The sequence below is a fragment of the Eutrigla gurnardus genome, assembly GCF_963514095.1.
Source record: "Eutrigla gurnardus genome assembly, chromosome: 6".
Lineage (NCBI taxonomy): Eukaryota > Metazoa > Chordata > Actinopteri > Perciformes > Triglidae > Eutrigla > Eutrigla gurnardus.
In genome coordinates, this window is record NC_139920.1 from 19241833 (window position 1) to 19250689 (window position 8857).

The 8857-nt window shown below is 48.7% G+C and overlaps 1 protein-coding gene and 1 long non-coding RNA gene across 3 annotated transcripts in view; one reads left to right on the forward strand and one right to left on the reverse strand.

Annotated features, from left to right (window-relative positions):
• Positions 1-572: 572 nt before the first annotated feature.
• plppr3b (phospholipid phosphatase related 3b) overlaps positions 573-8857 on the forward strand; it is an 8952-nt gene continuing 667 nt past the window's right edge. The window contains exons 1-8 of one of the 2 annotated variants that reach the window (XM_084010976.1): positions 573-1303; positions 2400-2490; positions 3564-3749; positions 4405-4531; positions 5144-5339; positions 5420-5477; positions 5605-5778; positions 6657-8857. The exon at positions 6657-8857 is cut by the window's right edge and continues 667 nt beyond it. In XM_084010976.1, the coding sequence (XP_083867102.1) occupies positions 2410-2490; positions 3564-3749; positions 4405-4531; positions 5144-5339; positions 5420-5477; positions 5605-5778; positions 6657-8063 (2229 nt within the window). In that variant the 5' untranslated portion in view covers positions 573-1303; positions 2400-2409 and the 3' untranslated portion in view covers positions 8064-8857. Of the gene's footprint in view, positions 1304-1385; positions 2491-3563; positions 3750-4404; positions 4532-5143; positions 5340-5419; positions 5478-5604; positions 5779-6656 lie in introns of those variants that run through there. The other variant, XM_084010975.1, reaches the window with a different exon arrangement.
• The window catches only part of LOC311014397, a 5957-nt gene continuing 786 nt past the window's right edge, over positions 3687-8857 (reverse strand). The window contains exons 2-6 of the long non-coding RNA XR_014597262.1: positions 5805-5906; positions 5128-5267; positions 4402-4462; positions 4214-4329; positions 3687-3822 (exon numbers count right to left, since the gene is read on the reverse strand). This is a non-coding gene — a long non-coding RNA (uncharacterized lncRNA). The remainder of the gene's footprint in view (positions 3823-4213; positions 4330-4401; positions 4463-5127; positions 5268-5804; positions 5907-8857) is intronic.

Genomic DNA, 8857 nt, shown 5'->3' on the forward strand with positions numbered 1-8857 from the left:
AACAACCCAGTATCTCCACTAAAGAACAACCCAGTATCTCCACTCAAGAACAACCCAGTATCTCCACTCAAGAACAACCCACTATCTCCACTAAAGAACAACCCACTATCTCCACTAAAGAACAACCCAGTATCTCCACTAAAGAACAACCCAGTATCTCCACTCAAGAACAACCCAGTATCTCCACTCAAGAACAACCCACTATCTCCACTAAAGAACAACCCACTATCTCCACTAAAGAACAACCCAGTATCTCCACTCAAGAACAACCCAGTATCTCCACTCAAGAACAACCCACTATCTCCACTAAAGAACAACCCACTATCTCCACTAAAGAACAACCCAGTATCTCCACTAAAGAACAACCCAGTATCTCCACTCAAGAACAACCCAGTATCTCCACTCAAGAACAACCCAGTATCTCCACTCAAGAACAACCCAGTATCTCCACTCAAGAACAACCCACTATCTCCACTAAAGAACAACCCAGTATCTCCACTAAAGAACAACCCACTATCTCCACTCAAGAACAACCCCCTAACTATAAAATGAAGATTATTTCTTTTCCCATTTTGACTTCCTAAGACATTTTTTAATTTCCAAATATATCGTTCATTTCAACTTATAGATGTTTTTTCCTCCACAGTGAACATGCAACTGCAGACACACATTAACTTGACTGACTAATAAGTCACGTTTTCATATTTGTATTTCAAACAAAATCTTTATTCCACTAATCTTTATGTATGTATGCACCAACCACCTCCTCTATGACAACTTAACAACGTCGAACTGTCCCTTTAAATAGGGATCCGTTTTAGGAGGATCTGGTAACCAGTTCAACATCACGGACTAATCGACTATGTCATTAAAACACATTGATTAGTGCGACTTCAAAAGAGCAGTAAGAGATCTACACAGTCTACGCAGCAAATCACCTGCAGGCACGAATCACCTTCAGGCACGAATCACCTGCCATACAGCAGGAACCAACGGAGGAGCTCAACACCTCCGCTGTCTCTGTACATGCTCTGTACGAACACACACTCCACACACACGCACGTACACAACTCTATACACACGCGCACACGCTACACGCGCACGCACACACCTCACAGCAGCAGCAGATCTCCGCCAGGAAACAGAAAACGGTCGCAGATCTGCGGTATTTCAGGAGATCGGAGCCTAAATCGATACTAACGGGACCAGATCCGGGATTAGGACCAGCTCCGTTAACGGGTCCAGGTTTGCTGCTGCTGGACGAGGAAACGTGACAGGAATCAAAGCGGATCGATGTTCTGAGGTGAGACCGATTGGTTTCTACTGTGTGCGCGTGTGTTTGTTCGTTTTTGCATGTGTGTGCGTGCGTGCGTGCGTGCGTGCGTGCGTGTGGGCGTGTGTGCGTGTTCGTCCGTGTTTGCATGTGTGTGCGTACGTGACTAATTTATGATCAATCACTGATCAACGGAAGCTCCATCACAGCCTATACAACCCGGGACAAACCCGGGATGTACCCGGTACGGTCCACACTTCCGAGCAGCAGTGTGTGCGTGTGCGTGTGTGTTTTTGTTATAATGACTGCAGTTCTTCAGGACCTTCCACCTGTCTGTCTGTCTGTCTGTCTGTCTGTCTCTCTCTCTCTCTCTCTCTCTCTCTCTCTGTCCCTCTGTCCGTTCTGTTGGAGCTCTCTGATTGGTCGGATCTTAATTGCTGCAGAAGCTGGAATGGTAAATAATGTTATATATAATAAATAATACTGTAGTACTAATATTCTCATACTGCAGCCTATGCAGATGAAGGTGCTGATGATGATGAATACTATTAGTAGTAGTAGTATTAGTAGTATCATCAGCAGTCAGTGCTGTCCATTACTAGAAACCTGCAGTTCTCTGTGACAACATGAGACATTCTTCTGGGTCCATCCAGGACTCTGGTGGACTATGGTCCAACACACATGAAGCATCCAGTCAGTCAGAATAAGGGCAGAATGTTAAAAGACTTGTGAGACAACTAGTAAATATTATATTCTATATGTGATTTATAGTGTCAACAACAGGACATTGCACATAGAGCAGGACTAGAACAAGATCAGGACAAGGACAGGTTCAGGACTAGAACAGGGTCAGGACTAGAACAAGGTCTAGAGCAGATCAGGAATACAACAGGATCAGAATCTTCAGTCAATGAAGTTCAGAGTCCCAACATCACCAGGGGAAGAGTTACAGCGCCCCCTAGTGGAGAGATACCACTAGAGGGAGATGAACTGGGACCATGAAGACAGCTGTTCACACACACACTGACTGTGTGTGTGTGTGTGTGTGTGTGTGTGTGTGTGTGTGTGTGTGTGTGTGTGTGTGTGCGTGTGTGTGTGTGTGTGTGCGTGTGTGCGTGTGTTGCAGGTGGATCAGGATGATGATGAACTCTGAGAAGACGAAAAAGAAACCTCCAAAGGACAGTCTGACTCTGCTGCCATGTTTCTACTTTGTGGAGGTAAGAACAATAAATATGACACATAAACATAAGCATCCATCATCCTTCCATTGGACCACATCACAAGGGGTAAGAGGGCCCTGGTAGACTCATTATATACTGTGTGTCATCTGGCCTGGAACACGTGACCTCAGGGTTCCCCATGAAGAGCTGGAACACGTTGCTGGGTAGAGGGGTGAACTATGAACCACCTACAGTATGCCTACCAGCCCAACAGGTCCACCTCAGACGCCATCGCTGCAGTCCTCAACCATTCCCTCTCCCACCTGGATAACAAAGACTCCTACATCAGGACTACTCTTTTGCGGACTACAGCTCCGCTTTCAACATGGTCATCCCCCACCAACTGTCTGGTTAGGAGGGTCTAACAGATGGTATGAAGGGTCCAACAGATGGTATGAAGGGCCCAACAGCTGGTTAGGAGGGCCCAACAGTTGGTTAGGAGGACCCAACAGCGGCTGTATTTTCTGAGGAGGCTGAGGAAGTTTGGCATGTCGCAGAGGATCCTCAGCAACTTCTACAGATGCATCAACCTCACCCACCCCATCATCAAAGACCATACCCACCTCCATCATCAAGGACCACACCCACCCCATCATCAAAGACCATACCCACCTCCATCATCAAGGACCACACCCACCCCCATCATCAGAGACCATACATCCCCCTATCACCAGAGAACAACCCAGTATATCCACTAAAGATAAACTCTTTGAATCTTGAATCAGTGTACATACCAGACCCTCTGTTTGCGCTGGCCATACCGCCAGGAAGAGTACCTGACTCTGTGTGGACTTTGGAGACTTGACAAAGTAATTACAACTTCCGCATTTGGGTTTCACGCACCCCTGAGCAGTGTTGAGTGAATGAACGGGCCCTCCGAATGAATGGGACCCTGCCTCCAAAGGTATCCAGTGGTCTTCACACAACAGTGTCTGTTGCATTCATCATACCGTGACGGTTCTTAATTAATCTAAATGATCAAATCGTTTTCTCATGAAGTGTGAATGTTTCGTGTGGATTAACTCTCGGTGGACTCTTGTGGTCTTGTCTTGTCCTTGTTGTGTGTGCAGCTGCCCATCGTGGCTTCTTCTATGGTGTCTCTATACTTCCTGGAGCTGACTGACGTGGTTCAGCCAGCTCAAGTAGGCTTCCGCTGCCACGACAGAGAGCTCAGCATGCCATACGTGGACGGAGGAGACGAACTGATCCCACTGCTGATGCTGCTAAGCCTCGCCTTCGCTGGACCGGCTGCCTCAGTAAGAGATCCACATGGTCTGAGATCCACATGGTCTATGATCCACATGGTCTGAGATCCACATGGTCCCCATTCTATTTCAGAATCACAAACACAAAGGAGCTTATTGCCAAGTACGTTTTCACGTACAAGGAACTTGTCTTGGTGTTCAGTGCGTAGTTACAAATAATAAACAATAAAGCAAAGTACTGCAGTCAAGAACATAAACATACATGTTTCTTACGGGGAAATAAAAGGGTTTCCAGTGTATAATGTAGGTTTCCAGAGCAGGAGAACAATGTTGTAGGATCACTCTTACGTCTTTACACCACAACTGTTGGTGTAGAAACAGATACCCCCACCTTTAATTTTTCCGGAAAGCTCCGTATCACGGTTTGCTCCGAATAGCTGCAGTCCAGCGTTGAACCACAGCATTTCCCCGAAGCAAAGAAGAGGAGGTAGAGGAACTTCTCTGTTCCTACTCACCAGCAGCTGGAGCTCGTCCAGTCTGTCAGAGATCTGACATCAGACAGAAATATTCCCGGTAATGGAATGCGTGTCGGCGAGAGTGGTTTTCCCCGATGTCTGGATCTGTCTGGAACCTGAACCCAGAGCGGATGGTTTATTGATCAGGATGTAGTTTCAGGTACTGAGAATGACTTTGTTTTGTGTACCAGATCATGCTGGTTGAAGGTCTGGTCTACTGCCTCCAGTCCAGACTGAAGCTCCGTAGACCTGAAGGAAGCATCAACGCAGGAGGCTGCAACTTTAACTCCTTCCTGAGGAGGACGGTGCGCTTTGTAGGTATGACTACGCCCTTTCTACCTGTCTGTCTCTCTACAGGTGTTCAGTCTCTCTACCTGTCTGTCTCTCCAGATGCCAGCCTCTCTCCCTGTCTGTCTCTTTACAGGTATTCAGCCTCTCTACCTGTCTGTCTCTACAGGTTTTCAGTCTCTCTACCTGTCTGTCTCTCCAGATGCCAGCCTCTCTCCCTGTCTGTCTCTTTACATGTATTCAGCCTCTCTACCTGTCTGTCTCTACAGGTTTTCAGCCTCTCTACCCGTCTGTTTCTCCAGGTGTTCAGCCTCTCTACCTGTCTGTCTCTCTACAGGTATTTAGCCTTTCTACCTGTCTGTCTCTCTACAGGTAATCAGCCTCTCTACATGTCTGTCTCTACAGATTTTCAGCCTCTCTACCTGTCTGTTTCTCCAGGTGTTCAGCCTCTCTACCTGTCTGTCTCTCTACAGGTATTCAGCCTCTCTACCTGTCTGTCTCTCTACAGGTATTCAGCCTCTCTACCAGTCTGTCTCTCTACAGGTGTTCAGCCTCTCTACCTGTCTGTCTCTACAGGTGTACAGCCTCTCTACCTGTCTGTCTCTACAGGTGTTCAGCCTCTTTACTTGTCTGTCTCTCCAGGTGTGCATGTGTTCGGGCTGTGTGCGACGGCGCTGGTCACTGACATCATCCAGCTGTCGACAGGTTACCACACGCCATTCTTCCTCACCGTCTGTAGACCCAACTACACGCAGGTTGGTGTCTCCTGCGACAGTAACGCTTACATCACTAAAGACATCTGCTCGGGTCACGACCAGCATGCCATCATGGCCGCCAGGTGAGTCACCTGTTAGGATATCTTCAATGAATAATATATTGATTATTGAATTAACTTTCTGCTCTTTTCTGTCCTGACAGGAAAACTTTCCCTTCCCAGCATGCAACTCTGTCTGCCTTCGCTGCTGTTTATGTTTCTGTAAGAGCGACTCATCTTTATCCAAACCAACATGACTTTATTTAAAATGAAGTTCTGATGAAAACCAGAGTTCAGAGGTCAACATGTGGACTTCCAACCTCAGACTATTGATTCTCGTCTGTTTCAGATGTATTTTAACTCGACCATCTCCGACAGCACCAAACTGCTGAAGCCGGTCCTGGTTTTTGCCTTTGCCATTGCGGCGGCTTTGACGGGTCTAACTCAGATCACTCAGCATCGCAGCCATCCCATCGACGTGTACGTGGGCTTCCTCATCGGAGCCTTCATCGCCGCTTACCTGGTGAGACGTGATGAAGAGGAACTCACCTGCAGTCAGTTAGGGAGGAACAACAGGAAACGGAGAGTCCAGCCCTGCTCCTGGAAATCACTCGGGGTTTCTGTTGCCATGACGACTGCATCAGTATGAAACTAGTAGAGTGATGGAGACAACCAGGAAAACATGAAAAGTCTGTGTTCAGCACGATTCTCCTACAATAACACACAAAGTTATACACTTAATATTGTTAGTATTGCGCGTTTTCTTTAGACGACAAAACCAACGTTAGCTTTAGACTACAAAACCAATGTTAGCTTTAGACAACAAAATCAATGTTAGCTTTAGACAACAAACCAACGTTAGCTTTAGACGACAAAACCAGCTTATGCTTTAGACAACAAAACCAACGTTAGCTTTAGACGACACAACCGACTTTAGTATTAGACAACAAAAACCAACAGCCGCCAGTGTCGTTAATAAGACAGATTTTCTTAACGTTACACAGAGAACCTTTACCTTTATCCTATACAGAATTCTTAATTTAAATCCTATTTCTATGAAATATCTGTGGACACGAAGAAGTTTCTCCCACAGCGAGGAGGAACAAGTGACTGTGATTTTTGTGGAGGTGTTATCGTTCATTCTTCCTACCAACCACAGATGATTCAAAGCATATACACACACATTGTTTTTGTGCACTAAGACTGCCAAACTGCCTCAGCTGTTCTCATTCTTACGAAGAATTCAGGTTCTTCTCAAGCACTTTTAAGTTAAAATTTAATCCTTTGTTCCCTATTGTTACTGTTGCATGCACTCTAGTGAGACACTCTCTGATTTTCTTTCTCATCAGGTTGATGAGATTCAGCATCAGAGGATTTAAAGATTATTTTCTTCCTCTTCAGGCATTTCACGCTGTGGCCAACTTCAAGTCCTCCGATGACATCACTCTGGCCCTGCCTCCCCCAGTGCCGAAGGAGGACCCTTTACGTGCACTCACTGAGCGAGGACACGAGTCCGTCTACAACAAGGGCCCTGCCTCCGCCTCGGAAAGTAATGATGAGATAGCGGCGGCTCCAGCCCCCATGGCTCGGCTGGAGGGCCTGGGGCCCCTACAGAGGGAGAAGTCCTCCATGGGGAGCTTGAAGAGGGCCAGCGTGGACGTGGAGCTGCTGGCTCCACGTAGCCCCATGGGGAAAGAGACCATGCTGACGTTCAGTAACACGCTGCCCAGGGCTAGCATGAATGTTAACGGAGTGCCAGGGGGCAACCCAGGACCGGAGGATCTGGTGCAGCCAGTTCAGCCAGTCCAGCCGGTCCAGCCTGTGCAGCGGCGTCTGAAGACTGTGCAGGTTCCCATGGACCCCATGCGTTCACAGCAGCTGGTATCAGAGTGGAAGCAGAAGTCGATTGAGATGAGAGGCCTGAGCGTTCGGGACGAGGTGGAGTGTGAAGCCAGTGAGGACGGCTCTGAGGTGGGCTCTGTGGGGACAGATGAGGGGGGTTCTCAGGTTCCCATCTACCAGCCCGCAGTACAGTCTGGGAGGGCAGCCACAAGTCGTAACCCCACTCAGGCTCCAGGCGGAATCAAAGCTGTGGCAACTCCCAGACCGCCGCAGATCCCTGAGGCAGGACCCCCACCGGTGTCCCCAAAGAGCGCACTGACCCGGGCCAAGTGGCTTGCCATCCGAGAGAAGACAAGCGGGGAGGGTTCGGGCCGCAGCACCACCAACCAGCCACGACTCATGCAGGTTATCACCATGTCGAAGCAGCAGGGTCTCCTACCTTCCTCCTCCTCTGGGGAGAAATCCTCAGAGACCACCTCTACCTGTTCTGGCACCTCCTCCACCACCGACTCTCCGCATTACCGCCCCCCCTCTGAGCAGCAGCGGGAAGGATCAGGAATCATCACTGTGGATGCCCATGCTCCTCACCATCCTGTTGTCCAAGCCCTGCCTCCTCTCCAAGCCCCACCTCTCACAGATAACGGTAACCCATGGGAGTGGGTGGGGGCATCCAATGGGGCTGACCCGCGAGACACCTACGATCTCAACAGCCTGAATCGGGGAGACTCTGCCGCCCGAGGCAGCAGCTTTCGGCCCCACCGATCCGCCTCGCCATGCGCCGCAGTCAACCACGACCCTACCCTGTCTCCATCTCATCCACCGTTGGAGATGCCGATGGACACCCAGCGCAGGGAGATGGCCATGAGACGAAAGACGGCGCTAGTTCTGCTGGATCGAGAGATTCGTAACCAGACTGAACAGGAGAACTATTATAAGAGTTTGCAGGGAAGAAGGTTCAAGGATTAGTCTATTACCTTTTCAAAACAAAAGCCTTATTGTGAAACTGGTTGCCAACAGCACAGACCCTGGACAGCAGTTCGGACCATGTTATAATGCATTGTTGGGCTTCATGTGATGGAAAGTCAGAGTTTTCCCTCCAGGATGGTCGGACTTGATGCTTGGTGGCTCAACACTCTAGGTAGTACTCTCCACATAAAAGTTGTCTGTGTTGTAACAGAGTACGTCAGCATCCAGGACTCCTGCAGAATCAGCCTGTACTGGTCCAGACAGGTCCACCAGAGAGTCGCACAATATTTAATAACAATCATTCAAAATGGCAAGAGGATTTGAGTGGAGGTGATGCTGCTGGGTGGAAGTGGTGCTGTATGGTGGACGTGATGCTGCTGGGTGGAGTTGATCCCGTTGGGTGGAGGTGATGCTACTGGGTGGAAGTGGTGCTGTATGGTGGACGTGATGCTGCTGGGTGGAGGTGATGCTGCTGGGTGGAAGTGGTGCTGTTTGGTGAAGGTAATGCTGTATGGTGGAAGTAATGCGGCTGGGTGGAGGTGGTGCTGCTGGGTGGAGCTAATTTGAGAATGCTGGATGTAGACTTCTGGACGTAATGAAGTCTGGAGTGGTGCCCCGGGTGAGGCTGTATAAATAACATTGCATTGAAAATGTAATTGAACATGTGACGGATCTTCTGCTATGGAGGCAGGAAGTGATGATGTTGTTCTGGTAGTTTGTTAGTGTGGCTCACATCAAAGTGTTAAGTGGAACATGAGGCTGAGGTTGTGGACCTCAGTAGCTTACCAGGACCA